The 17,906-nt window shown below is 46.0% G+C and overlaps 1 protein-coding gene across 2 annotated transcripts in view; it reads right to left on the bottom strand.

The window, feature by feature from the left end:
• LOC122544240 (pregnancy zone protein-like) overlaps positions 1–17,906 on the bottom strand; it is a 321,085-nt gene that overhangs the window by 90,634 nt on the left and 212,545 nt on the right. For both annotated transcript variants that reach the window (XM_087980973.1, XM_087980974.1), the window contains exons 12-17: positions 12,006–12,221; positions 11,762–11,825; positions 10,061–10,206; positions 3,962–4,111; positions 2,358–2,504; positions 752–860 (exon numbers count right to left, since the gene is read on the bottom strand). In XM_087980973.1, the coding sequence (XP_087837099.1) occupies positions 752–860; positions 2,358–2,504; positions 3,962–4,111; positions 10,061–10,206; positions 11,762–11,825; positions 12,006–12,221 (832 nt within the window). The remainder of the gene's footprint in view (positions 1–751; positions 861–2,357; positions 2,505–3,961; positions 4,112–10,060; positions 10,207–11,761; positions 11,826–12,005; positions 12,222–17,906) is intronic.

Genomic DNA, 17,906 nt, shown 5'->3' with positions numbered 1-17,906 from the left:
CTTACCCCCTTCCTATAACTGTCATCCATCACATACTGTTGCTGTTGCAATTTCCTCATTGCTTCTAACTGTCTCTCGAACCGATCCATTCGATCTGATAAGATTCGCATTTATTGCAGATATAATCCGCAGTAACCCTTAAACTCTCTTTAAACTCCCACATTTGACAAGAAGCACATATCACTCTACTAAAGGCCTCCTTTACCAGTAATGTAAATTCCCCACAGCCCCCTTTTTATCTCCCTTTCTATCACACCTGAAATATCTATTCTGGGACATTCAGCTGCCAGTCCTGTCCCTCTTTCAGTCAAGTCTCTGTAATCACTATAATGTCATAGTTCCAAGTACTAACCATTGCTCTTGGTTCATCTCCCTTGCCTATTATACTTTTCAAATTGAAACACATGCATTTCAGACCACTTCTCTCGCTGTTTACAGCAGTGTTCCCCTGGCTTAGTAATGTTTGCCTTGGTCACCTCTGCATCAATTTCTGCATCTACTGCGCACACCTCTCATTCCCATCCTCCGCCATATGAGTTTAAACCCTCCCCAACCACTCTCCCAAGTATAACCCCAAGGACATCAGCCCCAGTCTTGCCCACGTGGAACATGTCCAGTTTGTACAGGTCCCACCTCCCCCAGAACTGGTCCCAATGTCCCAGAAACCCTCTCTCTCAATCCTTTTAGCCACAGAGCTACAGAGAATTTCTCACAGCTCTACAGTAATATTTGAAGTGTACAGTGAACATACCTGCATCAAAAAACTTCATATACATTATGGAGTCGTCATAAACCTTATCGATGAAACAGTTGGTGGGTTTGTGAAATTCAGTGTCTGTCAGAATTTGCAGTCCCATGTCCTGTTCAGTCAATCAGAGAAAATCATTGACATTACAGCAGACAAAGCATGACAGAAGATGAGAAAGAGAGAGAGAGAAGGGAGGTTGATGGTTGGGGTTGGTGGTGGGGAAGAAAGGGAGTGAAACAGGAAGAGAGATAAAGGGAGGAAAGATGGAAATAGATTGGACAGAGCACAGAGCAGTAGGGAGGGTGGACATGACAGGATGAGGATGCAGGACAAGAGATAGCAAGGAAGAAAGGGGTGAGGGGTGAATTGAGAGAGGGGTGTAGCGGGAGTAAGTGACAAGAGAGAAAGCGGTCTGACAAAAGGAAGAGTAAGAGGGAAAGTGGAAGAGAGATAAAGGAGGGAGATTGGTCAGAGAGTGTGAACAAGGAGAGCAGAGGAATAGAGAGACAGGATGAAGTGAAAGAAGGAAAGAGAGAGTGAGATAGACGGGGGAGGGGTGAAGTTAGATTTGGGGAAGAGAGGGAATGTCTTGTAAAGAGAGTGAAAAGTAGTGGAGAGAAGCAGAGAAATGCAGTCGATTATTTATCCATGCATTGACCAATTCTCCATTTCTTCATCAACTCCATCATTTGACTACATCCCCCTGCATCCAGTCTTCTTGCTCTTCACCTGCCTTCCAGGCTTCCATCCCATCCACCTTCAATTCATCCATCTGCCTGTCCTTCAATCACCTCCCACCCCCTTTTCATCTCTCTCGCCACCCCCTACTTTACTCATTTCAGATCTTCATTTCTCACTCTCCCTCTCCCTCCTCCAGCTCCTTCTCACCCTTCTGGCTGTTTCTCCATCCAGTTCTCACTTTGTCTCTATGTCTTTGTGTTATACAACTCTTTCTGTATCTTTCACATTTTGTGTCTCAGCACTCTTTCTGTCTTAGCCACTATTGCTTTTTCTCTCCATCTTGCTTTTGCCTCATTCAATTCTCTGTTTCTGTCTTCCTCTCTCTCTCTCTCTCTCTCTCTCCCTGTCTGTCCCTCTCCCTATCTCTCCCACACTCCATGTCTGTGTTTCAGTCTGTTTCCGTCTCTGTCTGCCTCTCTCTGTCTCCCTCATACTCTCTCTGGGCCTGCTTCTCTCCCTCTATCATCTCTCCCACTAGCGCTATCCATGTTTGCCTCTGTCTTTCTCATTCCTGCTGTCTGTCTTTCACTCTCCCTATTTATCTCTCTGTGTCTGTGTTTCTCTCTCTCCCTGTCTCTCATTCACTCTGTCTCTCTCTCTCTCTCTCTCACTCTCCCTTCTGTCCATCTGTGACTCTATCTGTCTCTCTGTCTCAAACTGTGTCTCTCCCCATCTGTCTCTTGCTCTCTCCCTCTCTTTGTCTGTTACTGTCTCTATTTAAGTCCGACTCTCTGTCTGTCTGTCTCTCTCTTTGTTTCCTGCACTGTCTCCCCTCCCTTCCTTCATCCTCTCCAGGCTACCTACTCCCCAGCCAAGGGTCTTCATTTGTGGTGGGATTTTGCAAGAGGATACTGGTTGATGAAATAACCTTGAGAAGTTGTCCGAGGTCTCCCATTGCTAGCCCACTGGGCTCAGGCTTTGAAAAGGGATCTTGGAGCTCGCAGTAATGTTCCTCATGGCTCTTGAGATCGTTTGAATAATTCTGCAGATCCTGCACTGGCAGCAAGGAGTAGATCTGGTGAGCAAGTGTACAAGAGTACATCAGCAGCAGGAAGATCTGAAGATCCCATTTCCATTACAAAACATGTCAGAGGAGCTGTCAACCTTGCTGCAGGGCATTTGACAGCAATTCCACCAGGAAAGTCTTCACATGACAGCAAGTCACCTCAAATAAGCCCATATTATCCAGAACCTCAGCAGCAGCAGGAGCACAAAGTCAGACTGAAGCAGTCACTGGCTTACCCAGATGCTGCCAATGCTACTGAGTTTCTCCAGCAATTTCTGTTACTGTCTTATCCAGAGATCACCGGACAGGAACCAGGATCAGATTATTCCTCCCCTCTCTCCCTTGTTGTACGTGACATTTGTAAGACCACATCTGAGGTACTGTGCATAGGATTGGTCACTGTAGTTGCATAAGGATGCTAATGTGATGAATGCAGATCAAAGAAGGTTTAGATTAAATTACTTACAGTGTGGGAATAGGCCCTTCGGCCCAACAAATCCACACTGACCCTCCGAAGAGCAACCCATCCAGACCCATTCCCCTACATTTACCCCTTCACCTAACACTGTGGGCAATTAAGCATGGCCAATTCACCGAACCTGCATGTCTTTTTGGATTGTGGAAGGTAACCAGAGCACCCGGAGGCAACCCACGCAGACACTGGGGAGAATGTGCAAACTCCACACAGACAGTTGCCTGAGTCGGGAATTGAACCTGGGTCTCTGGTGCTGTGAGGCAGCTGTGCTAGCCATTGTGCTACCGTGCCGCCCATTATACTAATACATTAATGTGTGAATCTCCTTATGAGGAAAGGCTAGACCGGCTGGGCCTATATCCTCTCAAGTTTAGAAGAGTGAAGGGTGACTTAACTGAAGCATGTAAGATTCTGAGGGGACTTGACTGGGTGGATGTGTAAAGGATGTTTCTTTGTGGGAGAACCGAGATCTAGGGCTCAGAGTTTCGAATAAGGGGCCACCCATTTAAAACAGAGATAAGGAAACATTCACTCTCCGAGGGTTATAAATCTTTGGAAGTAGCTTCCTCAAAAGACAGTGGACATCAAATCGTTAAGTATTTTCAAGGTAGAAGTAGTTAGATTTTTGATGATCAAGGGGATGAAAGATTCTCAGCATTATGTAGGAATGTGGAATTGAGATTTGATTTTATTGAATGGCAAAGCAAGCTCAATGCACAGAGAAGTCTCGTCTTCTTCTTTGTGCAAAGGTCCACAAACCGGGGTGGGGGTGGATGTAGTTACTTGCAAAGCGGTTGTGGCTGACAGGTTTTTTGATTTGTGTGAATTATAAATATATGAATTGTTGGAAATGTATTTGGGTTAGATTGGGGGTTATATTCAGGTTCTATTGATCCTTGTCTGATTATTTCAATTCATGTCCGAAATCTATGGGGTAGATGGTTACACGGCACCAAGGCATTTTTTACCCCAGCCCAAAGATGTATCTTACACTGCCTTGGGTAAGTTCTGTCTCCGGTTTCAGCAGCAGCACACTACGATCGACCACCCGTAGCCCACAGAGAGAGTTCGGCTCAGCGTGAAGATTGAGGCTGATGTGACTTTTGGGCAGGTCTTCAGCTACAGAGAAATGGAGGCTCACCTAAACGGTGGAAGAGAAGATGTTGATCAGCACAGGAGACAGAGACAGAGGGAGAGACACAGAGATGGAGTGAGAGGCAGAAAGATTTCAAAAATCACACAAATACAGAAGTGCTACAGAGATGCAGGAGGCCATTTGGCTGGTTCTCCAACAAGCACTATGATTTAATGCACACCCCTACACTTCGCTTCTCTTTCAATAATCATCCAATGCCCTCTTGAATGCCTCATTGAATCTGCCTTCATCACATTTCCAGGCAGAATATTCCAGACCCGAACTCGATGCCACATAAAAAAATCTTTTTTCTCACATCATTCTTTCTTTCTCACAATCGTTTTACAATTGTGAATAATTTCTCTTTGTGTCCTCATTCTATGTCTCAATCAAATCTCGACTCATCCTTCTTCTCTCCAAGGTGAACAGTGCCAACTTCTTCAATCTACCTGGTGTTTCTCATTCTTGGAACCATTCTCGTAAATCACTTCTGCATTCTCTCCAGTACATTCATGTCTTTCCTATAAATGTGGTACCTCTAATAGTATGCAATCCTCCAGCTGAGGGCTTACAAGTGTCTTATGCAACTTCAATATCTCTTCTTGTGCTCTAAGTCTCTGAAAATAAAACTGGGAATATGGTATGCTTTATTTCCTGATCTCAACACCTATCATGTACACATGTCCCAGGGCCTTCCTGTCCCCTCTTTAGAATTGTACACCTTATTTTGGATTGTCTTGCAATGTTCTTCTAACCAAAATGCATCACTTGACACTTCTCTGCTTTGACCTTCATCTGCCAGCTTTCTGCCCAATCCATTTCGGAGTTCTACACTGTCCTCTTTAGTGTCTGCCGCTCTTCTGAGTTTTGCACTATCTACACCTAAATGCACAGCAAGATCCAAATCAAAAAGCAAAGGTCTCAATTCTAATCCCTGTGAAGTCCTCCAGCCTGAAAAATATCCATGGATCATAACTCTGTTTTCTTTCACTCAGTCAATTTTATATCCACATTGATGCTGTTCTTATAATACCATGACCGATAACATCCCCTACAAATCTGGCAGGCATAAGTGCAGACTGCAAATGCGGGCAATCAGAATCTAGATTCAAGTGGTGCTGGAAAAGCACAGCAAGTCAGGCAGCATCCGAGGAGCAGGAAAATCAACGTTTCGGGCAAAAGCCCTTCATCAGGAATTCCTGATGAAAGGTTTTTGCCCGAAACATTGATTTTCCTGCTCCTCGGATGCTGCCTGACCTGCTGTGCTTTTCCAGCACCACTCTAATTTAGACTTCCCTACAAATCTGTCATGTGTCACTGCATCAAAAGCTTTCTCGAAATTCAAATGCATCACATAAACTGTGTTATTTAAATCAACTCTCTATTACATCTTCAACAAAAAAACTACAGAAACTTAACAACAGTTTTCCCTGAATAAATCATGCTAACTCTTCTAAATCTTTGGCAGATAGGATCACAAGGGAAACTCCAAGGCTTTCTAGGAGTATGCTAATAATAAGAGGATTGGAGTCAATAAAACATGGAGCTGGAAAAATCACAATTCAGACAGCATCTCAGGAGCAAGAGAGTCCAAATTTGGACTGAGGAGGGGGTAAGGAGCTGAGAAATAATTAGGGGGAGGAGGGAGGAGGCTGAGGAAAGGTAGGTGGGACGGCGATAGGTGGGTGAAGATAGGAGGTGATAGTGATAAATGGGTGGGAGGGTGGAGTAGATAGGTGAGAAGGAAGATGGAAGGTGGGTTAGCTCAAGAGGGCAGATCTGACTTGGAAGGTTAGATCTGGGATGGGATGGGGGAGGGGGCATTTGGAAACTGGTGAATTCAGTGTTGAGGTCGTGTGGTTGGAAGCTCCTGAGGCAGAAGATGAGGCAGCATTGTTTAGGTGGCAGAGGAGGCCTAAAATGAACATGTCTTGGGGGAAGTGGGAGGTACAATAGAAATAGATGGTCACAACAAGGTGGGATTGGTTGGTTATAAAATCGCGAGGAGCGTGGATAGCGTGAATTGCCAAGATCTTTTCCCCAGGGGAACAGAGTCCAAAACTAGAGGGCATAGGTTTAAGGTGAGAGGAGAAAGATTTCAAAGAGACCTAAGGGACAACTTTTTTTTACACAGAGGGAGATGTATGCACGAAATGAGCTACCAGAGGGAAGTGGTGGAGGCTGGTATAATTACAAAGGCATCTGGAATAGGAAGGGTTTAAAGATCAAATACTGGCAAATGGGACTAGATTAATTGAGGATATCTGGTTGGAATGGACGAGTTGGAACAAACAGTCTGTTTGCATACTGTAAAGCTCTATGACTATATAAATCTTTGGGTCCTGATGTGATGTATCCCAGGCTGGTACAGGCAGCAGAGAGGAAATGTATGGGATCCTGGAGGAGATATCTGATACTTTACAGGCGACAGGTGAAGTACAAATAACTGTGGTTCTTTTGTTCGAGAAGGGCATGAGGCTAGGCCAAATATTTACAGACCAATTAGTCTGATGTCAATGGAAGGGAAACTTTGGGAAAAATATTCTGAAAGACAGGATTAGTCAATGTTTGAAAAGGCAGGGATTAATTAGTTATATCCAGTACAGACTTATTAGTGGGAGATCCTACCTGACTGATTGCATCTTTGAAAAGGTGACAAAATATATTGATGTGGTTTACATGGACTTGTGCAGTTGATATGGTTTACATGGCCTTCAGTAAGGCTTCTGACAAGGTTCTACACGGAAGGCTGGTGCAAAAGGTAAGAGGCCATGGGATCCAAGGTGAAAGTGACTTACACAATGGAGGCAAAGGTGATAGTGGTTGGGGTTGGTTTTGTGATTAGAAGTCTGTGACCAGCAGTGTATCACAAAGATTGGTACTGTCTATTATATGCATTAGTAACTTGGATGTGAATGTAGAATGTATAATTAGTAAGATGACATAAAAATTGGTGTTGTTATTGATAGTAAGGAGGATGAGCTCAGACTACAGTCTGATATTGATCAGCTGGTAAACAGGGCAAAGCAATGGCAGTGTGATAAGTGTGAAGTGATGCACTTTGAGAACCCAGTGAGGGAAGGACAGGCACAATAAATGTTAGGTCCGTCAGGAGTACTGAAGAACAACGGGACTTTGGGGTACAAGTCCATCAATCCCTGAAGATGTCAGCACAGATAGACAGAGTGGGGAAGATGGAATACTGAATGCTTGCCTTCATTGGCAGGTCATAGATTGAAGGAGCAAGGAAAACTTTATAAAACAATTTATGATTTACACATGAAAGAAGTGAAACTATCATGGTATTCTAACAGATGAAAGGCTTAACAGACAATCAATTTTTAAATGTATAATTTCAGTTACATCACACTGTAAATGTTTGCTCTAAATTCTGTGTGTTAGAATTGAGTCCTCCACTACCACCTGATGAAGGAGCGACGCTCCGAAAGCTAGTGTGCTTCCAATTAAACCTGATGGATATGACCTGGTGCTGTGTGATTTTTAACTTTATAAAACAATGGTTAGACCACAGATAGAGATAGTGAGACCTGCAGATGGTAGAGAGTCAGAGTTGATAAAGTGCGGCGTTGGAAAATGCGCAGCAGATCAGACAGCATCTGAGGGGCAAGTGAGTCGATGTTTCGGGCATAGCTCTTCTTCAGGACTGAGGAGGGGAAAGGGGGCCAAGAAATGAATAGAGGATGGGGCTAGTGGAAAGGTAGGTGAGATGACGATAGGTGTACAAAGGCACGAGGTGATGGTGATCGAGGGAGGGTGGAGCAGACAGTTGAGAAGGAAGATGGACAGGTAGGTCAGCTCAAGGGGGTACAGCTGAGTCAGTGGAATTGGTGCTGGGATGGGGGGGGGGTGGGGGGGAAGTTGGGAGATTTGGAGACTGGTGGATTAATGTTAAGGCCCTGTGATTGTAAGCTCCAGAGGCAGGAGATGAACTGTGCCTCCTCCAGTTTGTGGGTGACCTTGTTTATGTGATGGAGGAGGCCCAGAATGGACGTGTCATGGGGAAAGTGGGAGGGGGAGTTGAAATTGATAGCTATTGGTTGGTTTTGTATGGACCAGAGATGTTCACCATTCTGCAAATGCACTAAGTCTCTCTGATGTAGAGGAGACCACACTGAGAGCAACATATGCAGTAAATGAGGTTCGAGCATATACAATTAAATCTTTGCCGGATTTGGAATAATCCTTTGGGGCCTGGGATGGGGTGAGCGCAGAGATGTGGGCACAGGTTTTGCAGCTGTTACAGTGGCTGGAGATGGTGCTGGGTATTGAGAGGGGTTTGGTGGGGATTTTGGACCTAACAAGGGAGTCACAGAGGGAACGTTCTCAAAGGAATGCAGCTAGGGTTGGGGAGGGAAATATATTTTTGGTGGTGGGGTCTGACTGTAGGTGGCAAACATGGTGTACGATGATACACTGGATTTGGAGATTAGTGGGGTGGAATGTGAGGACAAGGGGACTCTATCCTTGTTGTGGTTGGGAGAGTGGGTTCGAAGGCGGGAAGTGCAGGAAATGGAGGAGGCCACAGATGGAATACAGTGTGCAATTCTGGGTGCTCCATGATCAGAAACGTATGATTGCTCAGGAAAGTGTGCAGAGGAGATTCACTAGGATGAAGCCTGGAATGGTTAATCTCATTTATGAGGAGAGAGTGGATTGGCTGGATTGTTTTTCCTGGAGCACAGCAGGCTGAGGTGAGGAATCTGATTGAGCTGGACAGAATTATGAGAGGCATACACAGAGTGAATTGTGAGAATCTTTATCCAATAGCAAACAAGTCTAGGACCAGAGGGCGTAAGCTTAAGGCAAGGAGTAAAATGGTTTAGAGGAGATTAGAGAAAACAAATTATTACTCAGTAGGTGGCAGAGACATGGCCCATGCTGCCTGAGAGACAAACACTGGATGAGCACTTAAAATGCCAGGCCACAGTAGTTATGGACCAAGTTCAGGTAAATGGGATTCGTGTAGTTTGATGTTTGTTGGTTGGCATGGACATGTTGGGGTTGCCTGCTGTTGTGCTATGTGACTCGATGACTGTTCAATCCACATTTGTCCATGTGACTCCCAATTATATCTCAGATAATTGTCTCCAGAAGGAACCCCACCATTGAAGTGAAAGCAGCTGCTTTGTCACTGCTGGGATTACCCTTCCAGACTTTTCTAAACAAGGGGACAGTGTTTGTATTTCTCCAATCTCCAATGCACAGGTAGGGAGAGATGAAGAAAAGGAACGAAAGAGGAAGGAAAACAGAAGAAAAGCAAGTGAGAGAGAGAGAGAAAGAATGAAATGGAGACAAATAGGAGTACAGGAGAGAATATAAATGAAAGGAGAGGGCAAGAGAGGGAGTGTGACAGAGCAATTATGGACAGAGTGGGAAAGAGGGAATGTCACAGAGTTGGGACAGAGGGAATGTGGCAGACTAGATATGGGGGGAGAGAGGGAATATGGCAGGACAGTTATGGAGTGAGAGAGGGAGCATGGCAGATGGTTATGGAGGGAGGGCGCAAACGTGACAGAACAATTCTGGAGGGAGAGTGGGAAAGTTGGAGTGAGACACAGCCGTTGTGGAGGGACAGTGGAAGACAGGGCATGTGACAGAGCAATTACAGAGGGAGGGTGAGAGAGAGAGAGAGAAGGATGGTGGCAGAGCATTTATGGAGACAGACAAGGAGAGAAAGAATGTGACAGACAGGAGTGTGACAGAGCAGTTACAGAGTGAGAGTTAGGAAGCAAGAATATGGCAGAGCAGATAGAGAGTGAGAGGGAATGTGGCAGGGAGATATCGAGACCTGGACTTCTTGGAGAAAGTGAGGGCTGCAGATGCTGGAGATCAGAGCTGAAAATGTGTTGCTGGAAAAGCGCAGCAGGTCAGGCATCATCCAAGGAGCAGGAGAATCGACGTTTCGGGCATAAGCCCTTCTTCAGGACTTCTTACCTTGTTCTGGAAACATTGGGAGACCTGGAATTTTGCACTGTCCCCAGTTATTTCTCCACCAGGAAGAATGGCAAAGACCAAGAGACGAGCAATCGGAGAGAGATCAGCACTGACAGGGAGGGATAGCTGGAAGTGTCCTTCTGAAGCTAGGGGCAGAAACAGAGAGAGAATGAGGCAGAGGGTGACAGAGAGAGTGAGGTAGAGGAACTAACACGGAGAGGGAAAGAGAAAGAGGCAGAAATAGAGACAGAAGGAGGTAGTCAGATAGATAGGTGGAGTGAGACAGGCCAATAGAAACAAGCAGAGACAGTGAGACAATGGGAGATAGACAGACAGACAAACAGAGGAAAGGGAGGGAGGAAGTGAGTAAGACAGGCCACGAGAGCAAGAGGCAGACAGAGTGAGGGAACAAAGAGGCAGGGAGAGGGAGACAGAAAGAGAGAGGCAGTGAGACAGTCAGTAAGATAGGAGAGAGACAGAGAAGGAAGACAAAAAGACAAAGAGAGAAGCAGGAATGGATGGAAAAAGAGAATGATGGAGAGAGAAAGATTCAGAGGGAGAGACACAGGTAATGAGATATAATATGGAAAGTGAGAAACAGAGTAAGGGATAGAGAGAAATAGAAAAAGAGAGAGACAATGGAAGAGAGAGACGAGACAGAAATTAAGAGTGATGTAGAGGGACGGAGGCAGAGGAAGACTGAAATAGTGAATGGAAGAAAGACAGAGAGAGGGTTAATGAGAGAGTCAGAGACATAGACAGACAGACAGAGGTAGGGAGGGAGATAGAGAGAGGGAGAGAAATACAGTGAGGGACAAAGGAAGAGAGTGAGAATGACAGAGCGAATGCTACAATTATGTAATCATCATATTCCCTATTTTATACAGTGGGATAATATAGCCTTTAGAAGTTAAATAGAAAATTCAGACATATTTCCCAAGAACAACACTGACCAAAAAAAAAACAAGGAAAGCTTTACACTGACACAAAATTAATGGCTAGTTTATGAGTAACTTTAACAATAGTCAAGATTAGAGTGGCGCTGGAAAAGCACAGCAAGTCAGGCAGCATCCGAGGAGCAGGAAAATCGGCATTTTGGGCACTTTAACAATAGTTTTGTAAGTAAAAGTGATAGAAATATTAAAGAGAAAATGAAGATTACAAGCAGAAATGGATAAAGGATACCAGCGTGGCAGCCAATCTTAATTTGAAATCAAACATAAAGGGCAACACTGAAAATTCAATTGACTGTTGCAGAACATGATTCTTCTCAAGGTCTGAGAATTCAATGATTTTGAGAAAACTCAGGGTCTTCACAAGGCGCTTTGCAAAAGAGGGTCATGTCTAACAAATCTAAGCTACATCCTTCCAGGCAATTGGAAAGTATTCCATCACACTCCTGACTTGTGCCTTGTAGATGGTGGACAGGCTTTGGAGTCAGGAGGTGAGTTTCTTGCTGCAGGATTCCTGACCTCTGACTTTCTGTTGCAACAACTGTATTTAAATGGCAAGTCCAGTTGACTTTACTGGTTGATTGTAAGCCTCAGGATAGTTGGGGGTGGGGGTGGAGAGGGGAGAGGTGGGGGAATGTTCAGTGACAACAATGCCATGGGAAGACAAAGGGCAGTGATTAGTCTCTCTGTCTCTATCCCTCTCATTCTTTCTCTGTCTCTCACACATCGAGTGAGTTATGACTCAAACCTTCAGAACCTTTGATGGAGATGGTTTTCGAGTTCATGTTCACAATCACTCCCCTCGCCATGACCTGGAGAAAGACAGCGAGACAGAAACAGAGAGAGTTAATAATCCATATGGAGGGATTTGGGTATCGTGGTGGGAAGGGCGGTTACAGGTGCACAGTACAGGATATTGGGGCATGTGGATAACTGGGGAGGGTGTGTACAGGGAATGAGAGCAGTGTTAAGGCACTTAGACATCTCCTTACCAGATAGAACACAACCAGGTCATTGTCCACCTCAGCAGCCATACCCCGGATAATGTAATGGACTCCCACATGCAGCTCGGAATCACAGGCCAGTTTCTGCTGACATTTCTGGATGGTGAGGTAACTTTTCGACTTGGAGTAGAAAGGGTGGACAACATGATGAGCTGAGACATTGTAGGGATGTGCATCATGATGATGGTCGCCCTGATAAATAGCCTAAAGAGGGGAGCAACAGAGAATCGGGGTCAGGATAGCACAGGGCAAGTATTATTGTCCTGAAATTCGCCTCCATACTCTCTTGGAGAATTCAAGCCACTGGGATGATACTGCTCCTTTGACAAGCCTATTCTATCCTTTTTTCTCTCTGCTTGGGCCTTTTTTTTTTATCATAATTCAAACAGTGTCATTTCTTTTTCTCTTTCTTTTTCCTTTGCCTCTAACTCAAGCTGCTTCTTTCTCAATTGAATTTTCGTCATCGCCAAAGATTCCGATGGCATTTTCAGCAAATTTAAATGCAGACCTATTGCTATAATCTCTCCTTTTCTTACGGACAAAGTAAGTCCAACTCCAGTCTGCCAATTCCAGCAGCTTTTCCTTGCATACCTTTTGTCAAACCCCAAAAGTCACTTCTTCCACCCCAAGAAAACTTTTAGTGACTGAATGAGCCATTATTGTTCCAAACACTGTTTCAAGCAACTGAAAGCAACACCCAGAACAAAAGACATTAACACTAACTGTCGCTACCTTTGAGTCTGACAACCCAAATCCCAAATCCGAACGATAGAACAAATCCTGCAAAGAGCTCCTAATCTGTTATGGACCAGGCCAGACCCCCTCAAAACATTTTATGAAGGTAGCTCAGAGCCTACCTTCTCTAGTTGTTTTAACCAGATGAAAGGTGGGTATTAAAAGAGTGATGCTGTTGGTCCAACCACTCGGTTTTAAACAAAACAGAATTTATTTACACATGAACAAAAGAAAACCCAATTTAAGAATAACATAACTATTTGAAAATCCAACCAACACAAAAACGCAACTTAACGAAGAGCTGTTCCAATTTCCTGCAATACCCCATAAACAGCCCCTTGGCATCAAGGTAAATTCAAACACAGGTTCTTACAGGAGAGCGATATCAGAGATAGAGAGGATCAGAGTGGAGCTCTTTCTTTGGGTCCCCAGCTAAAACTAACCCCAAACTGGAAACACCGGCCACTCCCCTTTTATTGTATTAAAACAAACTTGAAAACCTTTTCTGATTGTTGACTTAGGCAGTGTCTGTTAGCCATTTCCAAAGTAGCCTGTTCAGACACTTCAGTCCTTTGCCTTTCTCTCGAAAAAAGGACAGAATTACCTTGATAAAGGAGCAACAGCATCACTCCACACAAGTGACAGGCAATGAGCATCTGTAATGAGAGAGGCTATTATCCCATTGCAGTCACTAGAATCACCATCACTCCATTCCTCACCTTCAAATCCCTCTCATTTTCCTCTCTGTTTCTGATAACCCTTCATCAACTCCCTCTCATTTCCCTCTCTGTCCCTGATAACCTCCATCAAATCTCTCTCCATCAGACCATAAGACATAGGTGTAGAAATTGAGCCATTGAGCCCATTGAGTCTGCTCCCGCTATTCAATCATGGCTGATAAGTTTCTCAACTCTATCCTCCCACTTTCTCCCTGTAACTCTTGATCCCCTTTATACTCAAGAACCTATCTATGTCAGTCTTAAATGTCCAGGCCTCCACAGCCTTCTAAGGCAATGAATTCCGTAGATTAGATAACTTAGAATCCCTACAGTGTGGAAACAGGCCCTTCAGCCCAACATGTCTACACTGATCCTCCGAAGGGTAACTCACCCAGACTCATCCCCCTACTACTCTACATTTACCCCAAACTAATGCACGTAACCTACACATTCCTAAACACTGTGGGAAATTTAACATGGCCAATTCACCTGACCTGCACATCTTTGGAGTGTGGGAGGAAACCAGAGCACCCGGAGGAAACCCACGCAGACACAGGGAAAATGTGCAAATTCCACACAGTCAGTCGCCCATGACTGGAATCGAACCTGGCACCCAGGTGCTGTGAGGTAGCAGTGCTAACAACTGAGCCACCATGCCGCCCCTTCAATCTTTTGGGCCTGACTACTTTCTGTGACAGAGAATTCTACAGGCTCACCCGTTTCTGGTTGAAGACATTTCTCCTGATCTCAGTCCCAAATGGCCATACCCTGGGATCTATTTCTGGGATCCCGGTCATCAGGAACATCCTGCCTGTGTTAACCATGTCTAAATCCGTTAGTATTTCTTCGTATTTATGAGAATAATTCACATCCTTCTAAACTCTCAGTAATACAAGCCTCATTTACACCCTGATACTCCCTCTAAAAGAACTAATTCAATACCAAGTCCCTCATACCCCTTTAAACCCCCCCCCCATTCTATACCCAGTGCCTGATACCCCCTTTCAAAGCCCATTCTACACCCTGTCCTGATACCTCTTTAAACCTCCCCATTCTATACCCAGACCCTAACACCCCCTTTAAACTGCCTCATTCAATGCCAATTCCCTGATACCCCCTTTACACCCCCCCATTTTATACCCAGTCCCTGATATCCCCTTTAAACCACCCCATTCTATACCCAGTCCCTGATACCCCCATTAAACTGCCCCCATTCTATACCCAGTCACGGATACCACTTTAAAATCCCCATTCTATACCCAGTCCCTGATACCCCCTTTAAACTGCCCCCATTCTATACCCAGTCCTGGAGGCTACTTTAAACCTCCATTCTATACCCAGTCCCTGATACTCCCTTTAAACCTCCCCATTCTAAACACAGTCCCTGATACCCCCTTTAAACTGTCCCCATTCTATACCCAGTCCCGGATGCCACTTTAAACCCCCCATTCTATACCCAGTCCCTAATACCCCCTTTAAACCACCCTATTCTATACCCTGTCCTGATACCTATTTAAACCTCCCCATTCTATGCCCAGTCCCTGATAACCACTTTAACCCCCCATTTTATACCCAGTCCCTGATACCCCCTTTAAACCCTCCCATTCTATACCCAGTCCCTGATACCCCCTTTAAACCCCACCCATTCTCTCCGCTATCCATGACACCCCTTTAAACCCACCCCATTCTATACCCAGTCCCTGATAACCCCTTGAAACCCCCATTCTATACTCAGTCCCTGATACCCCCTTTAAACTGCTCCAATTCTATACCCAGTCCCGGATACCACTTTAAACCCCCCCCCATTCTATACCCAGTCCCTGATACCCCATTAAACTACCCCATTCAATGCCCACCACTGATACCCCCCTTTAAACCACCCCATTCTATACCCAATCCCTGATACACCTTTAACCCACCCATTCTATACCGAGTCCCTGATACCCCTTTTAATTGCCCCCATTTTATACTCAGTCCCAAACCCCCCCATTCTATACGAAGTCCATGACACCCCCTTTAAACCAGCCATTCTGTACCCAGTCCCTGATATCCTTTAAACCACCTCATTCTACACCAAGACCCTGACACCCATTAAACCAACCTATTCTATGCCCAGTCCCTGATATGCCTTTAACCCCCCATTCTGTACCCAGTCCCTGATACCCCTTTTAACTGCCCCTATTCTAGACCCAGTCCCTCACACCCCCTTGAAACCACCCCATTCTATACCCAGTGCCTGACACCCCCTTTAAACCCCCTATTCTATACCCAGTCCCAGATACCCCTTTTAATTGCCCCATTCTATACCCAGTCCCTGACACCCCCATTAAACCACCCTATTCTAGACCCAGTCCCTGATAACCCCTTTAAACCACCACATTCTATACCCAGTCCCTGATACCCCTTTAACCCCCCATTCTATACCCAGTCCCTGATACCCCTTTTAACTGCCCCCATTCTAGACTCAATCCCTGACACCCACTTTCAACCAGCCCATTCTATACCCAGTCCCTGATACCCCCTTTAAACCACTCCATTCTATACCCAGTCCCTGATAACCCCTTTAAACCCTACATTCTATACCCAGTCCCTGATACCCCCTTTAAACCCCCCCATTCTATACCCATTCCATGACACCCCTTTTAAACGACCCCATTCCATACCCAGTCCCTGATACCCCCTTTAAACCCCTCCATTCTATACCCAGACCCTGATAACCCTTTAAACCCCTCCATTCTATACCCAGTCCCTGATAGCCCCTTTAAAACACACCAGTCAATACTCAGTCCCTGATACCCCTTTAACCCCCCATTCTATACCCAGTCCCTGATACCCCTTTTAACTGCCTCCATTCTAGATTCAATCCCTGACACCCCCTTTAAACCAGCCCATTCTATACCCAGTCCCTGATAACCCTCTTTAAACCACCCCATTCTATACCCAGTCCCTGACACCCCCTTTAACCCCCCCATTCTATACCCCATCCCAGATAGCCCTTTTAACTGCCCCATTCTATACCCAGTCCCTGATAACCCCTTTAAACGGCTCCCATTCTATACCCAGTTCCTGATATCCCACTTTAAACCCCCGATTCTATACCCAGTCCCTGATACCCCCTTTAAACCACCCCATTCCATACCCAGTTCCTGATACCCCTTTAACCCCCCATTCTATACCCAGTCCCTGATAACCCCTTTAAACGGCTCCCATTCTATACCCAGTTCCTGATATCCCACTTTAAACCCCCGATTCTATACCCAGTCCCTGATACCCCCTTTAAACCACTCCATTCTATACACAGTCCCTGATACCCCTTTAACCCCCCATTCTATACCCAGTCCCTGATACCCCTTTTAAACCACCCATTCCATACCTAGTCCCTGATACCCCCTTTCAACCCCCTCATTCTATACCCAGACCCTGATAACCCCTTTAAACTCACATTCTATACCCCGCCCTGGATACCACTTTAAACCCCTCCATTCTATACCCAGTCACTGATACCCCATTAAACTACCCCATTCTAAGCCCAGTCCCTGATACCCCCCATTCTATACCCAGTCCCTGATACCCTCTTTAAACCACCCAATTCTGTTCCGTCACCGCGCCTAACTCCGCCCCCACGCCGCGTTCCGCCCCCAGGCCTAACCCCGCCCCCACACCCAGCTCCAGTCCCACACCAGGTCCTAGCTCCCCGCCCTGCCGTGTGTTCACCATCCCTCCAGACTTGCCCCTCACTGAGGATGAAAGATCAGTCCTCAGCAGAGGTCTCACCTTCGTTCCCACACGTTGTCGGGTTAATGAATTCAATACACGGAGTGACACCGAACAATTCTTCCGCCGCCTTCGCCTCCGTGCCTACTTCTTTAACCAAGACTCTCGCCCACCCTCTGACGACCCCTTCTCCCACCTCCAACACACCCCACCCACCTGGGCACCCCGTGCTGGCCTCCTACCTGCCCTCGACCTCTTCATAGCAAACTGCCGCCGCGATATTAACCGCCACCTGAACTCCCACACTCCCCCCACCCACTCCAACCTCTCACCCTCGGAACGCGCAGCCCTCCACTCCCTCCGTTCCAATCCCAACCTCACCATCAAACCAGCAGACAAGGGAGGCGCGGTAGTAGTTTGGCGCACTGACCTTTACACCGCTGAGGCCAAATGCCAGCTCGCAGATACCTCCTCCTACCGTCCCCTTGACCATGACCCCACCCCCCACCACCAAACCATCATCTCCCAGACTGTCCATAACCTCATCACCTCAGGGGACCTCCCATCCACCGCCTCCAACCTCATAGTCCCACAACCCCGCACCGCCCGTTTCTACCTCCTGCCCAAAATCCACAAACCTGACTGCCCCGGACGACCCATCGTCTCAGCCTGCTCCTGCCCAACCGAACTCATCTCGGCATACCTCGACACGGTCCTGTCC

The sequence above is a fragment of the Chiloscyllium plagiosum genome, unplaced genomic scaffold, assembly GCF_037043375.1.
Source record: "Chiloscyllium plagiosum isolate Xiang-an unplaced genomic scaffold, Cpla_swu_hap1 HiC_scaffold_38, whole genome shotgun sequence".
Lineage (NCBI taxonomy): Eukaryota > Metazoa > Chordata > Chondrichthyes > Orectolobiformes > Hemiscylliidae > Chiloscyllium > Chiloscyllium plagiosum.
The sequence above is the reverse complement of the archived record's forward strand: the minus strand, read 5'-3'. Positions and strand labels throughout refer to the sequence as shown.